The 12,730-nt window shown below is 35.4% G+C and overlaps 1 protein-coding gene across 1 annotated transcript in view; it reads left to right on the top strand.

Moving 5' to 3' along the window:
* LOC123548733 (protein disulfide-isomerase TMX3-like) overlaps positions 1-12,730 on the top strand; it is a 151,686-nt gene that overhangs the window by 24,989 nt on the left and 113,967 nt on the right. Inside the window, exons 8-9 of the mRNA XM_045336239.2 lie at positions 149-221; positions 1,292-1,466. Of these exons, the coding sequence (XP_045192174.2) occupies positions 149-221; positions 1,292-1,466 (248 nt within the window). The remainder of the gene's footprint in view (positions 1-148; positions 222-1,291; positions 1,467-12,730) is intronic.

Below are 12,730 nucleotides of genomic sequence, written 5' to 3'. Positions count from 1 at the left end.
TCCTTGTCCATTTAGTTTTGTACTTACAGTTTGTCATAACATATATTTAAGGCAGCCAAGGTCAGATGAGCTGCTGAGGGCTGTGATGGTCTTCTTGTATGGCAGATAGAATATATGTTAAATTGATTTATTGTTCTCTACACTTCAGGATATGCAAAAAGATTTAGCTGTGTTGCCCACAGTTCTGGTGTTTAAAGATAGAACAGTTTATCAGTATGAAGGTATGAACTTTCAGTGCCACCTGTAAAACATTATACTAGTAGTTTATACTATTAAAGTCAGCTAAGATTGCAGAGAAAGCATTATAAGATTATATGACTTAGCTTCCTGTCCAGTAAAGTTTATTTTCTACAGTATAGACTTTGATTAAGCCCTGATTTATTTTTCAGAACAGCAGAATATTCTTAGATAATTCTGAAAATAATAATGATTGGGTTATGTGATAATTATTTTTTTTTTGCTAGATTGATATGAAAACTTTGAACTTCACACTAGTTTTCATTTTGTTTGGGGTGCTCTGTGCTTCCAGGAAACCCTTACCCCGTTTTATCTTTCATAATGGATGTCTATTAGAAAATCACTGATTTGGTAATAATTTTGCATATAGATTTTTTTTTATGTCATATATTTCAAAAGTGGTGACAGTCATAAATTTACATATGGTCAGCAATATGGTAAAATTAAATGTATTATGTCTGTATACTCGTTTTTGAGATATTTGCCCATGATACAAGAGATATGCATATTTTAAGCTGATTTTAAGACTTTACAATAATTAAATATGTCAAATGTTTTAATTAATGTCATATTTTATTTTTTTAAAGATAGTGACATAACCATTCTAATAAATTTACTCATGGTTTATCATCAGTCATAAAATGATTTTCATTTGAGTATGCCAAGCCCAGACTTTACTATGCACTAACTGGATAAATGACATTAAGTCATTATTTCTTGTTTATCAAACATGCTGAACTACTTTAACTAATGCTCACTTCTTATGCCCCCGAAGGGAGGCATATTAATTTTCAACTGTCCGTCCGTTCGTCACAATGTTAACTTTTTGCATGAAGGCAATGTTAACTTTTTGCATGAAGGCACTTCACTCGCAAACCACTGCACCCAGGACCTTCAAACTTCACATCCACCAGGTCAAAGGTCAAGGTCACCAGGTCAAAGGTCAAGGTGCTGCGGGGGCATTTGTCACCATTAGTGACAGCTCTTGTTAATTATTTATTCTCCATGAATATATAGCAGTCTTATACCTAGCTTGTTTGACATGTTCTTACAGCTCCCAAAAGTGTTGCTTCAATGAGCTCAGTAAAAGGATGGATAAATGGTGAACGTTATCCAGCATTCCCTCTAGTCACAGGAAGTAACATAAATGAAGTAGCTGATACTGGAAAATTTCTCGTTATTTTTGTCATCAACCTGAATGATCCAGATACAAAAACTTTAAACCAAAGGTAGGTCAATAAGATGATTTTTTATGCCCCCAAAGGGAGGCATATAGTTTTTGAACCGTCTGTCGGTCTGTCCTCAATTTTCATGTCCGGTCCATATCTTTGTCATCCATGGATGGATTTTCAAATAACTTGGCATGAATGTGTACCACAGTAAGACGACATGTCACGCGCAAGACCCAGGTCCGTAGCTCAAAGGTCAAGGTCACACTTAGACGTTAAAGGTCATTTTTCATGATAGTGCATTCGTGTCCGATCCATATCTTTGTCATCCATGGATGGATTTTCAAATAACTTGGCATGAATGTGAACCACAGTAAGACAACATGTTGGGCGCAAGACCCAGGTCCGTAGCTCAAAGGTCAAGGTCACACTTAGACGTTAAAGGTCATTTTTCATGATAGTGCATTCGTGTCCGATCCATATCTTTGTCATCCATGGATGGATTTTCAAATAACTTGGCATGAATGTGAACCACAGTAAGACAACATGTTGGGCGCAAGACCCAGGTCCGTAGCTCAAAGGTCAAGGTCACACTTAGACGTTAAAGGTCATTTTTCATGATAGTGCATTCGTGTCCGGTCCATATCTTTGTCATCCATGGATGGATTTTCAAATAACTTGGCATGAATGTGTACCACAGTAAGACAACTTGTCAGGCGCAAGACCCAGGTCCGTAGCTCAAAGGTCAAGGTCACACTTAGACGTTAAAGGTCATATTTCATGATAGTGCATTGATGGGTGTGTCCAGTCCATATCTTTGTCATTCGTGCATGGATTTTAAAATTATTGGGCATGAATGTGTACCACAGTAAGACGACGTGTCGCGCGCAAGACCCAGGTCCGTAGCTCAAAAGTCAAGGTCACACTTAGACGTTAAAGGTCATATTTCATGATAGTGCAATGATGGGCATGTCAGGTCCATATCTTTGTCATTCATGCATGGATTTTAAAATAACTACGCATGAATGTGTGGCACAGTAAGACGTGTTGCACGCAAGACCCAGGTCCGTAGGTCAAAGGTCCTAAAGTCTAACATCGGCCATAACTATTCATTCAAAGTGCCATCGGGGGCATGTGTCATCCTATGGAGACAGCTCTTGTTCACTTCATGCAAACATGTTCAGTTTGTCTCGCAGTATATTGTGTATATATTTTAGTTGTTGTATTACAATATATAAGCATAGGTGTTAATGGACACCAGTTGTTAAGCTTAGTGGTGGCTAATGGAATTTTGTATGTTTCATGGATTTGTTATTTTTGAAACCTTTTGAAGGAAACATGTACAATCATTCCACTTCCCCTAGAAATTTGAGGTACAGTATTTAGATGTCATATGATATATGTCTGCCACAAAATGGCAGCCAACTTGAGGGAAAAAAATGTCTCTGTAGAAAAATTACTAGAGAGTTGGACTCAGTGAGAATCAGTAATTATGAACTTATGTATAAAGTATAAAATTACTAACAGAAGAGATTTTTTGTTGAAATGAAATTGTGAAGTTACACAGTCTTGTCTGTCTATCTGTCTGTCTGTCAGCTCAAGTAACACTAGAGTTTGAAGGTACAAAACATTTTTCATGCAGCCTTGTACATACTATGAAAACAATATAGAAAATATGCACCCTTTGTCCACATATCTGTCAGTCAAGTAAAAGGTTGATCCTGATGTAACTTTATATGTAATTCTAATATGTTTGTTTGTTTGTTTTGGGTTTAACGCCGTTTTTCAACAGTATTTCAGTCATGTAACGGCGGGCAGTTAACCTAACCAGTGTTCCTGGATTCTGTACCAGTACAAACCTGTTCTCCGCAAGTAACTGCCAACTTCCCCACATGAATCAGAGGTGGAGGACTAATGATTTCAGACACAATGTCGTTTATCAAATAGTCACGGAGAACATACGCCCCGCCCGAGGATCGAACTCACGACCCCGCGATCCGTAGACCGACGCTCTACCTACTGAGCTAAGCGGGCGGGCACAATTCTAATATGCTTTTCTCTGTTAAAACACTCTTACGCTAGAATGTCGTCACGTTATATAACTGCCCATCGTGCATAAATAAGAGTTAAAACACTCTTTCGCTATAAATTATTTCTTAAATGAAAAATGTTCATTGGACCTGGTTTATTGTGGAGAATATGTAGACCCCCTTTTCTGTTGTAATCTTCAAAAGAAGGGCAATATTAAGAATATACAGGTCATTCAATTTTTAGCTCAGCAGAGCACAAAGTGCTCAAGGTGAGCTATTGTGACCGGTCATCGTCCGGCGTCTGTTGACATGCGTCGTCCGTCAACATTTGCCTTGTGAACACTCTAGAGACCACATTTTTGACCTAATCTTTATGAAACTTAATCAGAATGTTTGTCTTGATGATCTCTAGGTCAAGTTCGAAACTGGGTCATGTGGGGTCAAAAACTAGGTCAGTAGGTCAATCATAGGAAAAGCTTGTGAACACTAGAGATCATATTTTTGACCCAATCTTTATGAAACTTGATCAGAATGTTTGTCTTGATGATCTCTAGGTCAAGTTCGAAACTTGGTCATGTGGGGTCAAAAACTAGGTCAGTAGGTCAAATCATAGGAAAAGCTTGTGAACACTCTAGAGACCACATTTTTGACCCAATCTTTATGAAACTTGGTCAGAATGTTTGTCTTGATGATCTCTAGGTCAAGTTCGAAACTGGGTCATGTGGGGTCAAAAACTAGGTCAGTAGGTCAAATCATAGGAAAAGCTTGTGAACACTCTAGAGACCACAGTTTTGACCCAATCTTTATGAAACTTGGTCGGAATGTTTGTCTTGATGATCTCTAGATCAAGATCAAAACTGGGTCATGTGGGGTCAAAAACTAGGTCAGTAGGTCAAATCATAGGAAAAGATTGTGAACACTCTAGAGGCCACTTTTTTGACCCAATCTTTATGAAACTTGGTCAGAATGTTTGTCTTGATGATCTCTAGGTGAAGGTTGAAACTGGGTCATGTGGGGTCAGAAATTATGTCAGTAGGTCAGATCAATAGAAAAGCTTGTGCACTCTAAGAAATCACATTTTTGAACCAATCTTTATGAAACTTGGTCAGAATGTTTGTCTTGATGATCTCTAGATCAAGTTTGAAACTTGGTCATGTGGGGTCAAAAACTAAGTCAGTAGGTCAGATCAAAGGAAAAGCTTGTGAACACTCTAGAGACCACATTTTTGACCCAATCTTTATGAAACTTGGTCAGAATGTTTGTCTTGATGATCTCTAGGTCAAGTTTGAAACTGGGTCATGTGGGGTCAAAAACTAGGTCACCTGGTCAAATCAAAGGAAAAGCTTGTAAAACACTTTAGAGGCCACATTTGGGACTCAATCTTTATGAAACTGGGACAGAATATTTGTCTTTATCATTTCTAGGTCAAGTATGAATCTGGGTCAGGTGGGGTCAAAAACTAGGTCACTAGGCTAGATCAAAGGAAATTCTTTTTAACACTCTAGAGACCACAAGTTAAGTTTGAATTTCATGGCAATTAGTCAGAATGTTTGTTTTGATAATCTTTAGGTCAAGTTTGAATCTGGGTCATATGGTTTCAAAAACTAGGTCACTGGTCAAATCAAAGGAAAAGCTTGTGAACACTCTAGAGGCCACAGTTGTAACCAAATCTTTACGGAATTTAGTAAGAATGTTTGTCTTGATGATCTTTAGGTCAAGTTCAACTCTTGGTCATGTGGGGTCAAAAACTAGGTCAGTAGGCCAGATCAACTCTGGTGAGCGATGTATAGGGCCATCATGGCCCTCTTGTTTTTTTAAACATCAAAAAAGTGGTTAAATTAAATAAAAAAAAAATTTATAATATTGTACAAAATCTTTATATGATGTATTGATGTATTTACGAAATAAACAGGCCTTAAACGTGGTTCCAAAAAAAAATTGTGGCTACTACAGGGGTGTAAAATTCTTTTTCACACCACTCGCCCTGCAGGACCAGTAGCTACTAAAATCTACTCGCCCTTAGTGGACAGTCACTCGCCCTAATAATTGACATTTTTAATACTGTCACATTTTATGGAAGGAGTATTTATACAACAAGCAAATTTCAAACATAACACATAGCTCGTACACTACGTTTCCTTTTTGATTTATTCATTTTTGTTACTCTTAAATTTCCTTTTCACACCAGACATTTTTCTTTCATTAATTTTGTCATCTCCACCATCAAGTTGCTCTGCATAATAACTGCATCGATAGTAAAAGTAATCACAGCCTAACCCCTACCGTAGTTTCCCAAAGTGTCAGGAAAGTATTAAAAATCAGTTATTTTCATTTTCTCAAGACTTATTTCCCGAAAAAATAATTATTTTGAAAAGTGTCCTAAAATTATGGACACAATAATCATCATCCACCTACCCCTCTTGAAAGCGAAAAAAAAAAGTTGACGATCATTGGTAATTATTCTGTTGATAAACTAAGTAATTGGCCTGTTTTCATCATCAATTAACATCCTCTCAAAGAGCTAAAGAAGTGTGTCGGTATGACATCTGAAGTTGTGATCAAAGCGGTATTGTTGCACGAGATTGTCATGGCATTACGTCATATTACAGTTTTCGCGCCATGTGACCTATTTGCCCTCAATGAATTTACATTATCGTTTGAGAAGAATATTTTATAAAACAAAAATACATGTACAAAGATTCATTTAAAACTTATTAAAAACCGCAACAACATCATTTTGTTTTATTTTATAACCACATTTCTATTTTCGTCCACGAGGTCACGTACCCTATTCCGCCGCACTAACAGAAACCTTTTTACCAAAAAAATCGTTTTACTCAACGTATTTAAATTACTGTCGCTTTTTCATTATTTAAGATTTTTTAATTCTGTTTTTTGTTCTTTCTGCTCAAAAGTCCGAATTTTATTCCCATAGTATGTATCACTTATTTTATCTTAGAAAGAAATCAGTAATTAAGATCGCGCTGTTTGAAATTTAACAAATGATTATATGAAAATTCAACAGTTTTCATACAAATTTGCTTACATTTCCGTCGATATTTTATTGAAATCTTAGTAGAATTCAAATTGTATTACTTCTCAAGCGATGTTGAAAAACTGAAGCAATAATGTTAAAAAATGAATGCACTACGCGCGTTTATTGTGTACGTGTCGATAAACAAAAGTAACGGAGATGTAAATTTGATATCACGATAGGTCGCACGTGCTCTCTGAATGGAAAATTACCGGCATGACGTTTTGATATCTTTACGATTCGCGGGTTAATTCCAGTCAATCAAAGTAGCAACTGAAATATCTCAAAGTTTGTTGTGTTTTTCAAGATTTAATTTCTGAATTTCATTAAAGCTACGACGTAAAAACCACTCGCCCGATCGGTCGAGTATACAGCGAGATCCACTCGTCCTATCCAGACTTTAACTCGCCAATGCGAGCGGGCGAGTGGAATTTTACACCCCTGTACTATAGCAACAAAAGATAATAAGTAAGAGTAGATGGGTAATTGGATAGTTCACTTCCTATTTTTCGTCTGGCTCAACCACCTATTTCTAGAGTTAGTGCCCCTGAAATAGTCAAAAATGCACATTTTCACCTTGTGACACACCTAGCTCAGAAAGTATTTGATATAGAGTCATGAAACCTTGCATGAGTCTTAACCATGATAAGAACTTGCGCAATTCCTATTTTTCTTCTGGCTCCGTCCGCTATTTCCAGAGTAATGGCCCCTGAAATAGTAAAAAATGCACATTTTCACCTTGTGATGCGCCTAGCTCAAAAAGTATTTAATATGAATTGATTAAACCTTGCATGAGTGTTAATCATGATATGAACTTGTGCACCCCCTATTTTTCTTCTTGACCCACCCCCTATTTCCAGAGTTACGGCCCCTGAAATAGTTAAAAATGAACATTCTGACCTTGTGACGCACATAGCTCAAAAAGTAAGTGATATAAATGGAAGAAAACTTGCATGAGTCTTTATCATGATATAAACTTGTGCACCTCAAGGTACATTTTTTGGCTGGCTCCACCCCATATTTTTAAGGTTATGGCCCGGAAATAGACAGAAATGTACATTTTCAACTAATAATGTGCATAGATCAAAACATATTTGAACCTTGCTTGAGTCTTTATCATGATGTGACCTTGCACACTTTGCATTCTTCTTGAGACTTTTAGTGCTTTTTACAGAGTTACGGCCCTTGAAATAGCGAAAAATAGTGATTTTTTGTTTGCGATTCTCATATCTCAAAAAGTATATGGCCTAGATTATTGAATTCTTTTCATAAAATGTTTGTTGAGGCTATATTATCCCCTTAAGACTGCAAACATTTGTCATGAAATATTGCCCCTTATTTGTGACAAATGTAAGAGTGGGGGGCACATCCTGTGCCCTACAGACACATTCTAGTTTATCTGCAGAATGATGTATAACACATTTCACGGAATATCAGTAAAAAAAAAATGTTGAAGTCGAAGATGGGTGGAAATTATCTAAAGTTTCCCTTTGAAAGTTATGTAGTATAAACATACCATTTTCCTCTTGAAACAGTTCAATACCATCTCTTTTTGATTGCCCTATGCCAGTCATAATCTTGAGGCATATACAGTGGTGAAACGCTTAATTCAATAAGAAGATCACAGATATATGGATCGCGGGGTCATGTGTTTGATTCATAGGCAAGGAGTATGTTCTCAGTGATGATTTGACAAAAGACATTGTGTCTGAAATCATGTCTTCTGATTCATGTGGCAAAAGAAAAGATGATGTTCATCAAGATTTAAGACTTTGCAGACTTGTTTTATAAAAGTAAAATTTAAGCCATATAGATGTACAAAAAGTGCCTTTACTGATCTTCTCACGTTGACACTTTTTTCTGATAACATTTTATTTATTGCCTATTTATTTTTCGTTTAAGTCTACTTTCTCTTCTAGTTTTGTTTGGAAATCCACTATTAGTTTTGTTCATCTAAGAGAGGTAACTCTTTCACTTAGTAAGGTGAGAAGAACTTCTCATTATTTCCCCTTACAGTTCTAAAAATTAGGCTCCCATATTGACTAGCATTTATACTTTATACATATTTGATTCACCCCAGAAATGTGGAGGTCCTAATCCCTAATGATAACTGATAAAGATGCATCTATTGCTGCTTGTACATTATGTGAGAAGTAAATATTAAGTATTTCTTTTTTTTTTCGATACTTCCCAATATGTATATTGTAAGATAGCTCAGTATGGTAAAATGCAGATACATGTAACAAATGATCAAATTGTTTTCATGTTTTGTTTTTTTAGCTCGATTATTCGAAGAATAGTCTAGCTATTCTACTCACCCTGGCATTGGCGTCGGCGTCACACCTTGGTTAAGTTTTTGCATGCAAGTACATACAGCCATCAATTAAAGGCATATAGCTTTGAAACTTATTTTTTCTTTTTCTAGGTCAGTTACCAACTTCTCTGGGTCAAGTCCCATAACTCTGACATGTATTTTGAGCAAATTATGCCCCCTTTTGAACTTAGAAATTTTGGTTAAAGTTTTACATGCAAGTTACTATCTCCAAAACTAATGCAGATATTGATTTGAAACTTCACATGTGTCTTCGTGGTTATAAAACTAGTTGATAGCAGCAAGTCCCATAACTCTGACCTTCATTTTGGCCAAATTATGCCCCCTTTTGGACTGAGAAAATTCTGGTTAATTTTGCGTGCAAGTACATACAGCTATTTCTAAAAGGCATATAGATTTGAAACTTATTTTTTCTTTTTCCAGATCAATTACCATTCTCACTGGGTCAAGTCCCATAACTCTGACATGTATTTTGAGCAAATTATGCCCCCTTTTAGACTTAGAAAATTTTGGTTAAAGTTTAACATGCAAGTTACTATCTCCAAAACTAATGCAGATATTGATTTGAAACTTCACATGTGTCTTCGGGGTTATAAAACTTGTTGATAGCATCAAGTCCCATAACTCTGACTTTCATTTTTGCCAAATTATGCCCCCTTTTGCCCCCTTTGCATGCAAGTACATAAATTATAGCTATAACTAAAAGGCATATAGATTTGAAACTTATTTTTTCTTTTTCTAGATCAATTACTTACCTCACTGGATCAAGTCCCATAACTATGGCATGTTTTTTGGGCAAATTATGCCCCCTTTTGGACTTTGAAAATTCTGGTTAAAGTTTTACATGCGAGTTTCTATCTCCAAAACTAATGCAGATATTGAATTGAAGCTTCACATGTGCCTTCGGGGTTATAAAACTAGTTGATAGCAGCAAGTCCCATAACTGATATGCATTTTGGTCAAATTATGTCCCCTTTTGAACTTAAAACTCTTTTGATATTTAACCTTTTTAGGTAATATTTTCCTGCTTCTGGGACAATATTTCGAATAGTCGAGCTTGGCTGTCTTACGGACAGCTCTTGTTATTATTTCTTTTCAGATCATATTTTTTTTTGTTTTTCCTATCCATTGTCCATTTACTTGTCATATTTTGGTTTCTTTCGGTCAGTAATTTGGTCAAAAATGTGCTTTTGAAAGAAGTCCCTAATAAATAGATCTTAATTTTTCCATTTTTCATGCATTTGTGCGTAAACAGGGGGCCAAATGGGAATCATTTCACTAATGGAATGAATTTTATATAAAACAAGACACTTTTCTTGCTAATATTTGGATGTTTTCGACTTGTTTACTTGAAAACAAAAGTAGGGTGTTTCTGAAGTGTGGCAATATGATAGTTCCTGACTTCTGAGTTGACACGCATTTCACTGCGTACTATTCAACACCCCTTTTTCCTTTCGCTTTCTTGAAGCAAATGCATGGATATCTTGTGGAAAACAGGTCTACGACGGAGTGAAAATCTAGAAACTGTATCAAAATTGTTCTGATGCAAAGAACAATTTCTTTTATTGGTATATAGCCTTTTTTGATGACTTGTATTCACATAATTAGATGCCTTTATATATAACATATTATGTCATGTATATGCATTTAACTAATATTATCTTTAATAGGATACTAAACTTTGCTCATCTGATATGTTAGACTTAGAAATTTTTCTATTGCGTCATTGTGAAAACAGTAAACACTGCAAGAAAAAAAATATTTTTGAAGCAAAAAAATAGAACTGTTGTCCCTGAATTTCTAACCCACATGGAAAAAGAACTTTATACCTCAGTCTGAGCTATTAGTAAGAATACTAGAAATATTTAGAATTTGACAAATTACTTAATTCCTAATCTTTTTATAATTAGGTTTGCAAACATCATGATTGTTATCATCTGTTATTGGAATACAAAAAGTTGGATCTAATTTCTTGAGCCAAATGTCACAGAATAGAAAATGTCAGATTTATTGTTGCCTTTTCATTTTCGTTTTGGTGTTAGGAAGTAAAGACTTGAAAGTTGAAGTTTTGGTGAAAAACACCTTTGTAGTTCAGAAAAAAAATAATCCTACCATTGACTAAATGTTTCAAGATGAAAGTCCTTTTTATTTGACATGTATGTCTGTCTATCTGTTCATTCATGTACTGCCCCTATAAATCATAACATACTAACCATTTAAGGTATTGACTTCAAATTTAGCAAATCATTAGGTGAAGAGCTGAACCAGTGTGCAGAGCCAGGTCAGTAGGTCAAAGGTCAATGTCACAAATGGAGTTCAAAGCGCAAATTTGTCTCTCCTATTTGTATATGGAGCATAATTTAATAATCGTTCAGGTAAACTTGGCATGTAGGAAGATGGTGAGGAGATGATATACAAAGTTTTGAACCAGATATGTAGATCAAAGGTTAAGCTCACAAATGGAGCTCAAAGGTAAAATTTGTTCATCCTGTTTTTTGCTCGTAACATAACTTCATTACAATTCAAGTTATTTACTTCAAACTTGGCATGTAAGTAGATTGTGAGAAGAAGATGTGCAGAGCACATGAAGTGTGTCACCAGGTCATGGCCAAGATCACAAATGGAGCACAAAGGTCAAGTTTATCCCTTATTTATCATCAGAATACTGTATTTTACCTAAGTCTTGGGACACCCTAAATCTTGAGACACCCCTAAAATGTGGAAAAATAATTATTTTTCTTGACCCTAAGTTTTTGGACATGTATTTTCTCAGCGTATTTTTGGTTCCTTAGTGTTGGGACTATGGTGTACTGATTCAAGATGTAACCCAAATACCGTTATTATACATTGTATGGTGTTGTATCGATCAAAATATCAAATAATTATAAGAACCAAAGACTATTTTTTTTAAACATTTTCGTGTCGTGTTTTTACTAGTAAAGTGTTTTTTTTACCATACCAGTTAAGTGTTGTATTTTTTTTTTTTTTGCTGCAGCCGGGAAGTCCATTTTCCTTTATTTATTTATTTATTTTTATTTACCACTGACTGGAATTTACCCGCGAATCGTACAGATATCAAAACGCCATGCCGGTAATTTTCCATTCCACGAGCACGTGGGACCTATCGTAATGTCTAACTTACAACGCCGTTACTTTTTTCATCGACACGTATACAAAAAACGTGGGTCACGCATTCATTTTTTGATTTTATCGCTTCAGATTTTCAACACTGATTGAGAAGTAATATAGTTTGAATTCTATAACGATTTTAAAAAGGTAATGGCAGAAATGTTGGCAAAATTCTATAAAAACGGTCGAATTTTCATAAAATCACTTGCAAAATTTCAAACAGCGCAATCCTAAATACTTATTTCTTTCTAAAAGAAAATAAATGATACAAACTATGGGCATAAAATTCAGACTTTTGACCAGAAAGTACAAAAAACAGAATAGAAAAATCTTAAATAATGAAAAGGCAGCAGCAATTAAAAAATATGAAGTAAAACGATTTTTGGCAAACAGATTTCTGTTACGTGACCTCGTGAACGTAAATAGAAAATGCGGTTAAAAAACAAAAACAATAATGATGTTGTTGCGTATTTTTGATAAGTTTTGAATGAATCTTTGTACATGTACATGTATTTTTTGACACAACACTTTATAATAAGATATTCTTCTCAAACCATTTTGTAATTTCCTTGAGGGCAGATAGGTCACAGAGGTAAGATATCCGCTATTATAGTTTGACACGTTTACCTGTCAGTTTATACGGGATATTGCACATTCCCTTTAACAAATTAAAAAGAAACTTTTTTTATTGATTGTTACAACACTAGATCTACTTCTCAGCACTTAAGAACCAAAGCAGTACGATCAAACAGTGATGTGCAACATGGCGCGAAAACATGACGTAATGCCATGAAAATCT

The sequence above is a fragment of the Mercenaria mercenaria genome, chromosome 6, assembly GCF_021730395.1.
Source record: "Mercenaria mercenaria strain notata chromosome 6, MADL_Memer_1, whole genome shotgun sequence".
NCBI lineage: Eukaryota > Metazoa > Mollusca > Bivalvia > Venerida > Veneridae > Mercenaria > Mercenaria mercenaria.
This window is presented reverse-complemented; position numbering and strand designations above follow the sequence as displayed.